The sequence below is a fragment of the Pezoporus occidentalis genome, unplaced genomic scaffold, assembly GCF_034315485.1.
Source record: "Pezoporus occidentalis ecotype Australia unplaced genomic scaffold, CSIRO_AGI_Poc_V1 ctg126, whole genome shotgun sequence".
Classification (NCBI taxonomy): Eukaryota; Metazoa; Chordata; class Aves; order Psittaciformes; family Psittacidae; genus Pezoporus; species Pezoporus occidentalis.
In genome coordinates this window covers 1,239,173-1,256,471 of record NW_026913060.1, presented here as the reverse complement: position 1 = coordinate 1,256,471, position 17,299 = coordinate 1,239,173, and the positions used below count along the sequence as shown (strand labels likewise).

Sequence of the window (17,299 nt, the reverse complement as noted above, 5' to 3'; positions counted from 1 at the left end):
TTCATAAAAATGTAGAAATGAAATTGTGGAATAAGATTACTGGGAGATACATATATACACACACATTCAATGCATACACAGAATTACAAGGGGGTCTGTTTGTCTGTTTCTCGGTTTGGCAGGTTGCTGGACAAACGGAACTAGCAAGCAATACTCAACTCCTGAGTTCCTCAACCAAGATAACCATAGGCTAATTTTTTAATTGTATTTTTTATCTCTTTTTTGTTTTTTTATACACAAGATATTCCATGTAAAGCAGCAACAGCAGTGCAGTTACTGGTAGCAACATCTCAAAAAGTAATAAAAAACCCCATACATCCAGACAGTAGTACATTGCACGCACACGTGATTCCCATACACCCATCAACAATTGGTCAGAGTATTAAATCAGTGTACAAATTAAATATTTCCAAAAATGTGCAAAAAAGTCAACGTTGATAGAAAAAAACACCTTTGTGTACATACATTACAAACTGTGCCCAGCATTCAACTGAGAGTAAAAACATTTACAGTGAGAAACTGATAGATTAAATAGAGAATTTAATGGCTACATTAAAATGTACATTAGATCAAGAGAAAATTTACAAATTTTTATTCATAGCTTCATGAAAACTAAAAGCCTACGTTCCAATTCATCTAAGTCTCCTCCATGTATTTACAGTGATACTCCATTACATGACTCCTGCGAGGCCTGAGATGACAGACACTAGGCTTTAATAAACTGTTCCAATTTTAGGAGGACACCACCTTTTTTACTGATATTAATGAGAAACAAACACTACGGAACTGACAATCTTATGCCTGTTCGGAAAACAAAATGCAATCCTTGGTTTTAAATCCACATTATATAACCTCTGGGAAAAAGGATAATCTAGTTTTGGGCAGAAAGACATGAAAAACCTCTGAAATATTTCCTGTGACTATGCACTCTGGAGTTAAGAGTATCCTTTTCCTTCTCTGTCTCTCCAGAAGACCCTGACCTCCAATCCTCATCGGTGGCCTAAATTTAAGGGCTGAACTGTAAGATAAAATTTTAATTTGTTTTTATCCAGTTCCTCTCCCTTTAAAATAAATTTATAAAAACTAGGACCTAGACGAAGCGTGCCTGCTAGCATCGGTGCCCTGACACGTGAGGAAGCTCATTTACTCCACCCCACTGACCCCTCAAGCACACATATATGTATATTGCCAGGGAAAACTCAAGGGTTACTCCAGCAAGCAGGAAGCTGCAGCAACCTGGATTCAAGTGACAGGGCCCTGGTATAAAGCTGTGCATGAACTCGCACCTTATTCAGGAGCTGTGGGTGGCCACCACCTATGCAGTACCGAAGTTACGCCAACTAGAGAAAAAACCCATGCAAACCAAGTGGGGGGAATAAAGAGAGAAAGGAGCTCCTTTGGTTCTGATTGAGGACTTTGATTCAGAAACCCTGGGTCGGTGGCATTTCTGCCTGCCCCCACTGGTGTGCATTTGTGGCTCCTCCTGAAGGCAGCATTGACACCCAGGTAGCTGTGGGTGACATGTTGCCATAAGGTCAAACAGACTGCTCCCCAGTAGCTCTGAAATGTTCTCACTATAGTACATGGAGCAGCTCGGGTCACAAATCTGCTTATCTTTGTGGTGTGCCTTGAATCTCCCAAAGCTCAGACCCGGTTGCAAAAGTCACCAGGTCTAGTCACCAAGCTTATGCACGGATTTTAAAATTACAAGACTAAGAGTTTTAAAAAGAAAACTCTTCATTTTAATGCTGGCATGAATTTTGCACATCAAAACAGTGACTACAAACACCCAAATCTCTTAAATATGGGCAGTGTCTATCACTTTTTACTAGTACCTGCTTTAATCAGCAGTAGCTTTCTGATGGATATACATGTATCTCTAAGTAACAGTACTAATTCATGAAACATCACTTCTGGCTATATGTATACGGGGATAGAAAAGCTTTGGTAATTGTATGTGATTTTACACTGCAGACTTGTTATTGACACAAGACAGCAAGTTACCAGCAAGAAGAAATGATACTGGCAGTAATACTTCTGCTTTTCCAGAAACACCATAGGGACTTACATTCAAGCACACACATTATGCTCTTCTATATGCGTGACAAAGACTTTCAAGATTGAAAAAGTAAGAAATCAGTTATAAATAACTGTAGATCTGACCAATTTGCTCAAGCGGCAGTTAGACATTGCTCTGTGTTGTCCCAAAGAATGGCTTGCTGTACTGCACTGTACCTACAGCTGCTACAAAGTTTTCAGTCAAGACAACGGCAGGTTAGATTTACCCAAAAGGCACAGGAAAGAATGTCATGGGCATGGTGGTAGCCTCAGAAAAATCTGATTTGCTAGACACATTATATCTTGTGTGTTGAAAGTAAACAGCTTTTAATTCAGTACCACGTTTACAAATGTACCAACTATAACTCCAAGTCTGTTATGAATGCTGCTGCAATCTCTAAAGTAAACCCAGAGTCTAGTACCCAGAGCTAGGAAGCTAAATCTTGGCTCTAACAGTATTTCTGTGAGTGCAGAAAAGTCCCTTTTCTGATATGTGCATCAGTGTACAATCTCCAACCACAAATACAAAACCTGTATTAGCACAGGAAGCCCTCAGGAAGTGCTCAAAAAATCACTTTTTAAAGTTCTGAATGTAAACGTGTGCCGCAGGTTCTAACTAAAGCACACTTTTCAATGTAGTCAGGCAAATTCTGGTTTGGGTACTTTGCGAAAAAGTGCCCATATTCTAAGACTCTTTGGTGACACGGAATTGTATGACATATTTCAATATGGTGTTCAAATATGAACAAAATTAAGGCATACAAATAAAAAGGCACTAGCTAAAAAAAGAAAAAAACAACAAAGACATTTTTGTGTTGTTACACTGAAAGGACTGTTTAGCTACAAATCAAATTGTAACTCCAAATTTTAAGACTAAAACTGACAAGGAAAAAAAGCCTAGGCCAATTTACCTTTGCAGTTACTGGATCCATACCTTTTTATGTCCCCACGCGGATATTTCTATCACGCAGATTAAAAATACACAACTGAAATTTTCAGTTGCACTTTAACAGGTCTGTTAGTCACACCATTAAGAAGCAGTTCAACTGTTGTTACTTAATACATGCAACAGACAGAATAATAAAATTCTTTGGCCAATAAGTAAGTGTTGAAGATACGCATACTCACTGGGAACCTCGGTCCTTCTTGACTGAAAGAACCGCTTCATCGTGGCACTTACAGGAAAGCAAAACACCCTGCAATGGGATTGTTTTCACTGGCATTTTCTAGTCATTGGATCCAACATTAAGAATAATTCACGATTCTAAAATGCTGGTATCTTTGTTAGTAAGATACAAGAAGGTGCGAACAGGGATTTAAACTGGAAGTTTAAATATGGAGTTCCATGCGCCCTCTCAAGTTCTCTCAGGCTCTAGAACTAGCGTTTGTTCATTATCAGTAGCCAACGTAAGTGTTCTACAGACATTGTATACAGAGGTACTACAGATTCTTTTACCGCATTACCACAGTAAGGGATGCATACTAGGCTAGCCTTTTGCTAAAAGTCTGATTTAGATTCGTAATTATTTCTAGCTCAAAATATTTATGTTAATATCTATCTAATATACTGTAAGTTGCTTAACAAGCAGACAAAGTCTCCATAGGGTGAAAAAAACAACAGCTCAAGCCTAATCTTGGTTAAATTAATAAAATTTTACTAGAATCACTTTAACTGGCAAATAGCATCTTCATTTAAGAAGCATTCTATGTTGGCAGCTTTCTGATGCGGCAAAGAAATGAAGGAAAATGCCTTCAGGCAATTCCCTTTTTCCTGGCTCCAAAATGCTTACCGTTGTCATGACTGAATGCCATTTTTTTCAAAAAGGCACAAAAGCAGCAAACTTGATTATTCAGTAATTAAAAAATCCCAACAAGAAAGTGATATTGCAATATACATGAGCCAGCACTGCCTCACAAAAAGGACACATTATAAGAAAACTAGATTCTGAAAACTGTCAAGCTTCAGAGAGTGCAGTTTCATTTTAGAATAGTATATTTAAATGTTATGAATGCTACAGATAAACCTGGTTACATTTTCCCTTTAATGTCCTTTTTGGTAATAGAAAATTTCCTTACCTTTTCAGGTATCACTGTCCAATACTGATTTTTATATACATTTTTCATCTTGGTTTTGGTACCTTCTTTATCTGTTTGAAACCAATCATTTTGATGATATGATATTTAAATTACCTACATAAACTATTATGCTCTACATCCCTGCTGTCACTAAATTTTGCTTATAAAGCAAAAGTCCTTTACAGCAGAGTACATATCAATTCTCAAAAGCTGCTTCCATAGTTTTGATCTAGTGACAGAGAAGTGACTAAAAAAATGTCAGTACAAACTGACTTTCTTTTTTTCTTTCAGTCTTCTAAACCTTCCCTGGCTTGGCTAGTTCTTCCCATGCTCAGAAAACCTTGCACAGTTGTGTACCTTGACTGAGAAAATTCTAAGTGCTGGGCAAAATACTCATATAAACCAAAGAAGCCACTGCCCTCAGTCACAGGAGAGATGACAGACTCAAAAGAAGTCATTCTTGCTCCACTGCAGGTAAAAGTGATTAGGATAAAGCCATACTCCTGCTTATGCTCCGATAAAAAATTTGGAAGTTAGCAGCATAAATGTGGAAATCTCATGAGTGAGCTACCATGGGAATGGGTAAGCTGCTTCTTCTGTCTCCATGCACTTCATAATTCCGATAGTCCTCTAAAGATACAAAACAGGTAGAACCTTGTCAGCATGGATATGGTTCACAGTACCAACCTGCTCTGCCTTCACTAAACAACAAAGGCAAGTAATGAATCATTCAAAACAGTATACAGTATTTCAGTTCTGTAGTCCAACAGTTTATTTCCAAATACCCTTTAAATTATTTGTGTTGTGTTCTTCTACAAAGCTATGGGAGTTCGACTTCTCTGTTTTGAAAAGTCAGTCATTCTACACCTGATCAGTACCTGGACTTCTCAACTGAGAAGCAGTATTTCAGAGTTTTCCTTTTGTTCTTTTATTATACTCTTTCAGCAATGGAAAAAGTGATTAACGTATGTTTTATGACAGCTGGAAATCCGACAAACACCAATCATCTGGATTATCAGGCTGGAGTAATCACATATGTTATTTAGCTGCTGGCCCTCTTTGCACATTTGGATTATTCTTCATACAGTCTTTTGTGCTCTGCCTCCTTATTTATGTGGATTCAACATTGCAACCTTATTAAAAATGTAAATGGAGTGTTGTCTTTCTCAGTGATTTCTTCCTGGCATTAAAGATGTTTAATTATTTCAGGAATTTTCAACACATCCCAGATGACTGAACTGTGTTACTAGAACAGGTTTTTTAGTGCATAATGGGGAGAATTTTGTATTATTCAGGCACTTGATGTTGACATACATTCCATCCTAGTGCCTCTCAACAGCTTTGAAAACATTTCTTATAGATCATTCTGACTCAAGTAACTCATATACTGCACAAGGATTAGTCACTCCCCCTCCAGCTATTCATGGGACTGGGGAGGAGAACTGATTCTCAACATCAATGTTATTCCTTACCTAAGATAACCGTTGCCCTCCAAGCTTATGCAACAGAGGTTCTCTTTGGCAGATACAGCAGGAGGCATTCTCCTAATTATTTACATCCAACAGCTTACCCTTGTCTATTATGGAAATTTCCCCCTTGCAGTATAGTAGTTCTGAGGAGTCTGGTTCTATAATCTGTTTGCCTGTAGTTATTTTCCTATTAAGAAAATGCAATAGTTCTACACCGAAACCTCAAACTAGTACATCAGTGTTGAGTTCTTTTTTGTTATTTTCTTTTGGTCACATAGAAGTACCGATTAGACACACTGGTGTACAAAGAGTTCCAAGTTCTAGCTTTATCATTAACTCTCAGAACTGCACGTTCCAACTTAAATTGTAAAATCCAGAAACTGATTAAACTGCTAAAATATAAGAACTTAGAACTCTCTGCCACAAAAGTACCTACAATGTAAAGAAGAATCACAGAGAAGTAACCTTCTGTCCTTTAGCTGCATGTCTGTTTTTCCCTGCACCCTGAGTCAGTCAGTGGTGTCAGAAAAAGTCACACAGTTCCTGACTGTCCAAGCATTTGTCTTCTTTTTTTTCCTCGTTAAATAAGGAACAAATATGTACTAAAGTGCTTTATCTACATGAACCACATCAGTACATCATAGGAACAAAAAGTTCTAGTCCTGGTGGGAGCTGGGGAGAGAAGATTCTCATCTTGGATACAAAATTTAGATTATTTACAATCTAAGTGAAACAAAGATTCAAGAGAAAAATTCTCTCTTGTCTTTTTTTCTCCTTTTTTTTTGTAAAAAATAAAAGTGCAGTCAAATAGAAAATAAACGCAGTAGATGCAAGCCGAGTTGAGGCAGGCTGTTAGTGATAGTGTGCAAACGTGTGTCTTAGCAGTTCATCTGCAAATGGTCGCAGCTTGGCCTCGATAAAAATCCGTTTCAGGAAATCCCGAGCATGGTCGGAGACATGAGGTGGTAGCTGGGGGTTGGTGGGCTGAGTGGCAATTTTAAAGATGGCAGCCATTGCTTCAAACTCTGCCCATGGTGGCTTCTCCGTTAGCATTTCTACCACTGTACAACCTACGCTCCTGAAACAGAGGCAGAAGTGAAACAGCAGGTTACAACAGAGTCATGCCCTTTTATGAAAACAAAGAAATAGCAGAACGCGACTAAAATGCCCCAGGTAAGTAGTGTCCACTTAACTCTACAGAGCAGCTTCAGTGGAAAACAGCTCTAAAAAACCTGCATGTAATAGCTGTATGCTCTATCTTAAAGTTACACACATCACTACCTACATCTTCACTTTATTACTTCACTGGGCAAAAAGCTACTATGTCAAGGAAGAGGTAATCAGGTATTTATCTAGGCAATACCAACTGTGTTATGGCACTGCACTATTCAGTGCTCAGCAGGTTGATACAGGCCACCAGTGCTGCACAACCTGTGTGTCCCAGCTCTTCAGACGCCTGCAGGATTTGGATGCACTTGAAAGCTTTCGTTCTCTTTAAGGCCTTACGGAAATGCAAAGCAACAGGAATGCTTTGAGTATCCTGTACATATTGCTAGCTCCTTAAAAATACATGAGTAATGTGCAAACATAACATGGCACTTCAAAAGTTGAAAATCATACTTCAGTGGTACCTTCCTCTGCTAGTTAAGGATACTACAAATACACTTAAATTGCCAAACAAAATGTTAAGATCCTAAACAATCTTTGTATACAAAGCTTATGTTTAAAGGATTTAGGAAGGCAGAAAGATATGCATGTGGCCAGAAAATTTTTGTTCTGTAAGTCCTGCAAGAGCAGCCTCTACCAATAACAAGCAAATGATACTGCAAAATGGACAGCTGGAATAATTTCCCGTTTTTCATGAAGTTTTATGTTTTACTAATATGTTTGCAAGAAATTTATGGTTAGACAGAGGCACATTTATTTACACAATAGGATTTACTGACTGTCTGAAGTCAAACTTCAGTATTTTTTCTTAGTTTTAATGAGAATTTTCTCCATCACAAAAGCATCTATTAAGCTTGGTACAAATACTTCAATGTTGAACAAGCCAACTGCCTGAAATCTGTAAGGCTGTTCTAATAGTAATTATTCTGCTATACTTGAATAAGTGATCTGAAGTAGGCTAAATTAATTTCCCTGATATTTAAAGTATTGCCATTGGTTGGATAAAATACTTTTTTAAACAAAGTATTACTACTGCATCTCTACTGTTGCCTACCCATTATTCTGTGTGTTCACAGATCACCTGCAGTGCAAGGAATCTAATCACTAAAATCATCTGTCCACTGGGCTGGACCTATGCTAGACTATGTCATATTACACAGTGTATCACAGGCATTCATTTTTTAAAATTACCTTTCCCTCTTAATTCTTAAGTATTTAATAACAACTTAAACCAAATTATTTTTTGATACTTCCCATTTAAATCTGGTAAATTCATTCTTATGTGCTCACTTTTTAAAGGACCTGCATTTCATTTTCTGTCTTGCATCAAAGGTATTTCATTGATGAAATTTCATTACAGGACACTGACTTAACTGCTGCTTCAAAGCTTCCCATTTTGCTATCACCCAGTACCTCTCCAGGACCCACAGTCTGGTAATCCTAACTTCATGCAGGACTGGTCCAAAGGATAATTTTATGTTGTTCAAATTGATGGGCCAAGAAACTGCCAAATGAAAAATTCCCAAATTTCAGTGTTACACTCTCCAAATATCCTATGACACTAAGTGCTCATACTTGCCACCTTCTTCATCTCAAATCCCAGCACAAAACACTCCAACTTCAGATAACAAACACCGACACACTCGAAGTGACCATTCTGAAATAACCTTCAGAAGAAAATTATCTCCTTTTTAACATACCAGATGTCTGCTTTTCTGCCGTACCCTTCTCCACTAATAACTTCTGGACTCATCCAGTATGGAGTTCCTGTGACAGACTTCATTCCTGTGCCAGAGAGACAGATAGTCTGCAGTCGTTTGCTGGCACCAAAGTCACCGAGCTTCACATTGCCTGCTGAATCTCGCAGAATATTTGCTCCTGGAAGGAAGAGAATACAGTGTTACATTCATGAAAGGCACATTAGCATTTCAGTCTGGGAAATGGTAGCAAAAGTTTTGATGCAGTGATACAACGCAAGATCAGCCTAGTATTTCAAACCAGAGAATTTACATTCTCTGCTCATTTCTATTACTCTATTCCAAGGTTCAGAAAATAACTGTACACACAGGTTTGCATCCTAGGCCTTTTCTGGGAAGTACCAGTCACTTTATAAAGCCTTCCTGACAAAATAAGGAATGTGTTGTACAAGGGAAATAAAAAGAAACAGGAAAGAAATCTCACAACTGAAAACATCTTCATTCTACATTAAAGCAAAACCTCAGGCTGTCTCAGAGGTTTTTTCAGAACACTTATGTACATAAGTATGTACAAACTGACAATGACAACTCAACTTTTTTTGGAACACAACACTATTGATAGAAAGCAACAGGAAAATTGTGAAAGTTTTAGGGAATACCACAACATTGTGCTCAATGCACCTATTTGGCACATCACCATCTCTCTACATATTTATAAATTTGCTTATACAAGCCGTCTTGTACCTATCTATCTGCAGAAAGTAAAAATGTCTGTTTCCTCAGGTTTCCTGTCAGTAAATAGAAGAAGTCCAAGTCATTTGACCAGGCAAGTCACCTCTGCAGTCATTTCTTGTACCAGCGAAATGTTTGGTAACTTCTATATAATAGATGAAACAAAACGCTGTAAAAATAAGCTTTCAAATCATGATGCTTTCCTCTGCACATTCCATTTGCAATGACATCCTTGGGTATGTTCAAAACTATTAATATTAAAACTAGAAAGAAATCTGTTATGATTGTTTTGCAGACAGACGCCACAGAAGCATTGCCAGAAGTCTGCTAGAACATCACAAAGATGCTTATATTCTCCCCTTCAGGATACAACAGTGAACAAGAATAAATGATAGAAAGCAACCTTATTGATTTTAAGTCAGTATTTTGGCATTTCAAACTTACACATTTTAGTGCTTCACACAAAACTGGTACAGAATCTGTAGCACAGAGCACTGAACTGTGCACAGAACTATCATTACCTTTAATATCCCGATGGACAATCATATTACTGTGCAAATAGTGAACTCCTTCCAAAATCTGCCGCGTATATTTACGAGTCACATTCTCTGTGAGTGCTCCATATGATTTCAGTTGGTCTTTAATGGAACCCTATGGCAAACAAAAAGTATAAACCACTAACATTTCTAGAATCACAAGTGGGCTGATACTGTGGCTGAACTTCAATAAAATTTATGCCTGAAATGCAGACACTTAAAGTTGCAGTACTTATCTAGACTGGCTTATAAGCACAGCTAAAGTTTTATCTCTAGTGAGAAAAATACACACTTTGACAAAAAAAAAAAAGGCTGGACAGAGAATTCATATACTGAAATGCTAACCTATTAGCTTTAAAACTGTCAAGCAGCTGAATAGTTCCAGTACGATGTACAGAAAAAGAACAGTACTTTCACTTAAACACCACTCTAATTTTTTGATGGTTAAATGATGATGCTCAATTTGAACAGAACACACACCATTCACTCTGGTTAGTTTATACTCGGGCAAAAAAAAGATTGTCAAAAATACCAAATGCTGGAAGATGGTGCTGTATGTAAAAATTAAAAAGAAATTCTTGACTTAAAAAAAAATGAAATAAAAAATTAATGTTTTTGTAACAGTTTTGTATAACTTGGCTTTGTTACACAGTTACAAACTGTGTAACAGTCCTCCAAATCTCAGAAAATTACTTCTGTGACAGTCCTCCAAATCTCAGAAAAATTCAACAAGGCCCCTCCTAAGAGTGCAGAACTCACCTAAAAAACTCCAAAAAAGAAACAAGTAAAGAAAACTCCAACTCACTCCCCCCACTGCCACTGTTCTTCCGTGGAGTGTCACAGCAAAGTAAATGCTGTAACTCTGCAGAAATAGAGCCTGTGTTTTTATACAAGCACATTTTATTTAGCTCTGCTGACCCCACCTAGTGAGAAAATGAAAATCTACAGTTTTCTGACCTTAGTTTCTTAACAAAACAGTAGAAGAATCATCCAACTGTACCTGAATGCCCCACAGAAAGCAAGCACCAAGATTATTTTCTGTATGCACTTATTCCCACACCCATCTCAGCTGCTTTAGGTGGTTTTTTTTTGTTTTTTGTTTTTTTGTTTTAAATAACTGAGCCCTTCACATGGTGACTTTGCAACAGCACAAGCTGATGCACAGCAAGCAGGAACATTAAAATTCAGGAAGATTTGTGAGTTCATTAATGATAACACTGTTTTTCAAAGATGTTGCAAGGCACATCTTATGCCAAAATCAAACGCAAAGAATTTTTGTACAAATCAATCTAACTCTGAACCCCCCCAAAAAGCAATAGATAATGTCAGCTGCTGCAAGCTCTTGCCAGCACCCATCTTTGGGTACTGTTTTTCACTTGGACATTTCTTTAATATCTATGTGCACTACTGCAAAAGCTGTCTACTTGGGTGCTTGTCATACTGCATAGTAATGATGGCTGAAGTGAACAGTCTCTCTTGCTTACCCCAGGCATATATTCCATGAATATAGAGAGTGTTCTTTCTGGTGGATCTCTCAAGAAGCCATAATACTGAACAATTCTTTCATGCAGCAGATTTTTCAGCAACTGAATTTCACATTCAAGTGCATTTACTTCCTAAAAGGAAAAATCAGACAAAATTTACCATGTTTGACATAGGAATAGTAGTGTTTTGGATTTGTGGGTTTGTTTTGTTTTTTTTTTTTTAAGCATGACTGGATGTTTATGCAAGCTAAGAAAAAAATGTCTTGTAGCTTATGTAAATTTTATACATCTTATAGTAAGAAAATGTAACTGTTAGATTGAAGGAAATAAAAACTATGGCTTTTCTATAAACTGACTTTAAGATGATTTTGGTGTTACACCAGTGTTTTTCTGGTTTTGAAGCTACATTTGTTTCAGAGCATAGCAGGTACCACTATGTGCATGAAGTGATCATTATGCAAAACGTCACAATCCTCCAAGTGGGTACAAAAAAAAATAAAAATCTTTATACCTTTGTAATGCAATAATTAGCATTAATTCTTGACTTTTCCAGGATGACAGACTATGCTTTAAGAACACCTTTAAAGACCACTTAGCATTGTGATAATGACATGCAACAAAGAACGACATCAACACATACAGTGCTTTCCCTAGAGCTATCCGAAATATTAAAACTTTGCAAACAGAAAGATATGTGAAATGGCCTGTGTATTAAGATGCTGGAAAAACACTAACCCATGAATTCAATCTCGACTGGATTCCAAATTTCACCTATAAGTCTTTCACCAAAACTTACTTTATATCTATCACAGACTATTACTGATATCCTTGCTCTTTTGAGGTTAGAAGAAAAACATTTTTTGATACCAAAAGGGACATATTACAAAATGCTATGACAACAGAGGTCACAAAACTGTTGCTACAGGACAGACTACAGTATTTTATATTTAACACTTCAAAGCATAATCAGTGTTTCTGCTACATTTTAAAGAAGTAGCAGCAACAACTAGAATCTACAGCACAAATGATTCTTGTCTTTTTTTCATTGATCCTACATCACTAGTAGCAGCAACTACAACTAGTAGCTATTCAGTTCTGCAATCATGCTTACACCCATTGTTTCCCTGGCCTTGCTCCCCACAGTGCAGAATGCAGTCCTAATGCAGGAAGTTAGTAATTCTTTTTCCATCCTGTTGAAAGCAGCAAGTACAGTTTAGGAAAAAAGACAGAGAAGATCAGTGCTACTTTAAAATAGCTTCTTTCCTCAAGTGTCCAGTATTTAAAGAAGGACCAGTTTCATTTTATAGCGAAATAAACTGTCAACGAAACTTTTGCTCTTCAAGAAGAAATACAGCAAGTAACAGTAACTTCCCCTGATGCCCAAGGTTCAAAAAAACCCAAACAAAAACCCAAGCAAAAAAAGCAATCAAAAAATTCCTCCCAAAAGATATAAATTTCAAACTGTCTTCAAAGCCAAACAAAATATCCTTGAGAATTTATTTTTGGGATTTATTTTACTTAAATTAGTACAGATTTTTCTGCTTCTGAGTAGAACTGGTTCCAATTCCTGTACGTATAAATAATTCCCTATTTCAGAGCACACTTGATAATAATTGTTTAGTTCTAAAGGCTGAGACTATACCAAATTAAGATACGTATGTTTACTGTATAAAGGATATGTCTGAAAACAAAACCAAAAAAAAAAAAATGGGATGCAACATTAAAATCAGCTAACCAAACTAATTCCTTAAAGTACTTACAAAACAGGATTACTGACAGACATGAAAACACATCATGTTTTAAAACATCAGGCTGTTCAAGAACAGTAACATCAGTCTAGTTTAGAACACACCACTTCAACAGAAGCTCTTTGCAAACTCTCTTTGGTATCGCTTACCTTGCTGGTTTCTGGACTGTCAGGATCAAACAGAACTTGCTTAACAGCCAGTTCTCTTCCGGTATCAGCATCATAACACAGATATACTCTGCCAAATGCACCTTGACCCAGCAGCTTACCAAGTCTCCAGTTAGTTGGAGCTCGTGGTGCTGAAAATATAAGTATGTTTTTGTTTTCAAATGAGCCTGTTATTCAGCTGATCGAGAAAAACTGAAATACATAGAAAATAGTTTTTTAAAAGACTACATTTTCAACAACAGAAACTACGTGTCCTAAAACTTCCCAGTTAAGTTAAATATCAATAAAACTTCCTGTAAGATGGAAAACACAAGCTACTTAAATTTATTCACAAAATACCTTGTGGTAGAGACAGACATACTTAAAACGGAAAAGCATGTTAAATAACTTAGAAACAATTTAAAAAGAATTGAGGCATGATTAAAATGTACCAGCTACTGAAGTCATCAAAAAGTAAATTTGCTCCTGAAATGCCACCACAGGTATAAAGCAGTACCACTTAAGTCCTACAGTTTATCAGAAGATGTGAACAACATCTGCAATAATGAATGGTGACTACAATTTAGATAACCCTGCTCAGGTCCTCAAGAGTCTAACAAATCATCAGAAATGTTTTACAGTGTTTTGTTATTACAGATGCAATTTCCATGTGAAAATCTGCATGAAGATTGGCACAGTAAGCAACGAAAAAACTGCTGAGCATACAGTCTTAACTTTTCCCTATTAGAGAGACAAAACCATTATTCAATTATACATATTTTGATGACACACTTAGTTTTGACATTATATACTTGAAAGGTAAGAGAGCTTTACAGTGGAGTTCACAAAATGCTTTAACTTACAGCGACTGGGTGGGCTGATGTCCATTACTGACAAGGTAGGATTGTCTATATCACTTCCTCTCCTCCTCATTCGATTATCTTCATATTCTGGTGTAAAGACGCTGCTTCCGCTACTGGTGCTCAGTGAGTGATCAGTGGGACTGAAACTAACTGGTGATCGGAAGCTATTCCCCTGAGTCCTTCTGGCTCTTGGAAAAGTTTTACGACCTTCAGTGATATACAAAGAATACTAATATTACACTACAAAAAACACTGCTATGCAATATGTGTATGCAATATTTTATGAATTCCACATAATGTAGTTCAGATCTTCTGCAGCATATTATATTAAACAGGGGAAGTTTAAGTTAGATATAAGGAGGAAGTTCTTTACTGTGAGGGTGGTGAGGCACTGGAACAGGTTGCCCAAGGAAGTGATAAATGCTCCATCCCTAGCAGAGTTCAAGGCCAGGCTGGAAGAAGTCTTGGGTGACATGGTTTGTGTGTGGTGTCCCTGCCCATGACAGGGGATTGGACCTAGATGATCTTAAGGTCCTTTCCAACCCTAAATATTCTATGATTCCATGATGTAATGATCATGAAATTTACTGGTTTAACTGTCCACCTAGACAAAAACAAACATTCACCACAGATGTATCTAAGAATTAGACTGAAACAAGAACTGGTTTACATTTAAGTGACTGAAATTAGGACCAAATTCTGGAACTGTTCTGAAACATCATCAATGTGCTTCAGAAACCAAGAGGGCTGTGAGAGGAAAAAGGAACATGCCCTGCCTCTACTTCTATTGCTTTATTAAGACATAAAACTCTCTTGATAAATAGGAGAGAGAGGTATTTCAGTGGTGCCCAGGCTGGCATCTTCATCCTGTAAGCTAGAAAGAACTGAATGCAGAGAAAGACCTACACATGGAATCAACAGTAAGACCATACATATATATATGTATAGAAATCACAAACAATGCATAATTCAGAGATAGCTACAGCATTAGAACAAAACAAAACAAAAAAGGGGGGGGGGCATTGATCTTCTAAAATGATAATTACAACCAGATATATTAACATGACTTGTGTTAGTTATTTGGATAACACTAACAGTTTTAGGTTAGCATGGCCTGATGAAATTTCATCCTGCAGAACTCAAAAATAGCTGAAGTAGTCTCTGATTCATTAGGTATTACATTGGAGAAGATGTTCCCAGGGGAACTGAAGAAGGCAGATAAAATATCTTTAAAAAATAGACGAAGACTTATATACTAGTCTGGCAGATTTAAATTCCAAGAAAGATATGCAAACAAATTAAGCAGTTTTATAAACCACTGAGAAGATAAGGTGATAAACCAGCCATAATTCGTTTGTCATATATAGCTAATCCAATTTCCCTATTTCATTGGTACATTCTCATAAGCTAACCAGTAAAGTTTTGCATAGACCAAATTACTATGTAGAGTATATCCAAGACATTCAGAGCAGTTATTTCTCAGAGAGGGAGATAATTTAAGTGGACACCCACAGCAGTTTACCTTCAGTCCACTTCCATATGCTATTTTAACTGATGATATATATATGACAAACACGATACATTGAAATATTGCAGATGACATCAAGTGAGGTGTGGCTGGAAGTCTACTTAAAGATAAAAATCAAAATTTATGATGATGTTAGTAAATTGGAGATGATTCAGAAATCCACAAGATGAAATTCAGTAAGGCAGTACAACATAGATAAAAAGAGAAATCAAATACAGAAACCACAAAGTATAAAGTAATTGGTTGGTTAAAAGTCATGCAGAAAAGGAAAAGGAACAAAATAAAAGGATATAGGATCTATAATGGACCAGAGACTGAACAGCAGTCAGTATGCTGGCTATGAAAAAAAGTTAAGTATCATTCTGGAATGTAATAACATGACTGTTACATACTGAGTTATATTCTATGTTATACATAAACTGGCCATGAGAAAAGCCTCAGCTACAGCAGTCTACCAGGTTTTGGCCACTACAAGGATCGAGAAGGGGAAGGGGTGTGTGCCACAAAGGTCAAAAGCTTATACTGGATGACTTGTTCTCTATCTTTGGGCATGCGCATTTTGATAGCTGTGCATGAGTCATGAATTCTGTAACCTGTAACTTTACCAGAGGTTAAGTCTGCTCAGGAGCTCTACCAGTCATTAGAATTTGAGCAAGTGAGTCTGGGGAAAGAATTAATCTTTAATTTCTCCAATTTTTTTATGCATTAAGATTTTACAATCTTAAGAGATTGAGAAAACATATTAATAAAGTAGAACTCCTACAATATTAACACTTACCATCATTGTAGTCTTGCTGATTATATGAAATATGGTATCTTCGGGGATAAGTTCCCCCCTTTCCAAATTTCTCAAATATTGGAATATCATACTCTACTAGAAAATTAAAAGATATATTTCAAAATTTTAAATGTGACAAAAGCATGTTAATCAGTTTGGTATAATAAACTAAAACATAGTGGAACATCTGAGAGGATTTTTTCAAGATCAGTATCAGAGAAAAAAAAACTGCAGAACAAAAGCCACAAATCTAAAAAAATCCCAAGAAATTATAATGACATTCAGCCAAAAGTTCTAAAGGATCAAAAATTCAACAGATCAAGTGGTTTCGCACCTCTTGCTTGAAAGAATTTAGAGGACTGCAGCATGCCTAATTGCTCTGGTTTAAAAAACAGTTTCTAGAGGAAAACTGGTAGAAGCCATTACAAGGAATAAAATTTGAATATGCATAAACATGAATAATTGGTGAGAAAGTCAACAAAGCTTGAATTATGAAAAATAGCTCAATAGGTCCTCTTAAAAAAAATATTGAAGGAGAAAAACATTCATAAGATGAAGGGTAAAGTCCCTCATGCATAAATAATTGGTTTGAAGATAAGCCTGAAAGATGGGAGTGAATTGTCAACAGTTCTATTGGAACTGTTGCACAAGAATCTTGGCTACAATTCGCACTATTTAATTATGCATCAATTCTCTGGACAGAACAATGAATATTGAGGTGACAAAATCATTTGGAGCCAACAGAAGAATTACAGAAAGCCCTTAAGAGTCTATCTGATTTGATGTTAAAATGGCAGATGAACTTCAATGTAGGCTAGTGTAAAGGGGATTTTGTTTTTTTTTTTGTGATAGAGTTAAAATAAAGCAGCTGCTGAATTCCCTGTACTGGCTAAGAAGCAAATTAAATGCTATAAATCATTAAGATACACTGAACGAAGTTTTGATCCACTCCATTTCAAAGGATTTAGTAAAACTGGAAAAGATTTAGAAGTACAGAGATGATCAAAGATACAAAAT

The 17,299-nt window shown here is 36.6% G+C and overlaps 1 protein-coding gene across 2 annotated transcripts in view; it reads right to left on the bottom strand.

The window, feature by feature from the left end:
- Positions 1 to 4,882: 4,882 nt before the first annotated feature.
- MAP3K2 (mitogen-activated protein kinase kinase kinase 2) overlaps positions 4,883 to 17,299 on the bottom strand; it is a 50,766-nt gene continuing 38,349 nt past the window's right edge. Inside the window, exons 11-17 of one of the 2 annotated variants that reach the window (XM_062607793.1) lie at positions 16,283 to 16,378; positions 13,977 to 14,183; positions 13,117 to 13,265; positions 11,220 to 11,351; positions 9,721 to 9,850; positions 8,471 to 8,648; positions 4,883 to 6,681 (exon numbers count right to left, since the gene is read on the bottom strand). In XM_062607793.1, the coding sequence (XP_062463777.1) occupies positions 6,456 to 6,681; positions 8,471 to 8,648; positions 9,721 to 9,850; positions 11,220 to 11,351; positions 13,117 to 13,265; positions 13,977 to 14,183; positions 16,283 to 16,378 (1,118 nt within the window). In that variant the 3' untranslated portion in view covers positions 4,883 to 6,455. The remainder of the gene's footprint in view (positions 6,682 to 8,470; positions 8,649 to 9,720; positions 9,851 to 11,219; positions 11,352 to 13,116; positions 13,266 to 13,976; positions 14,184 to 16,282; positions 16,379 to 17,299) is intronic. The other variant, XM_062607794.1, reaches the window with a different exon arrangement.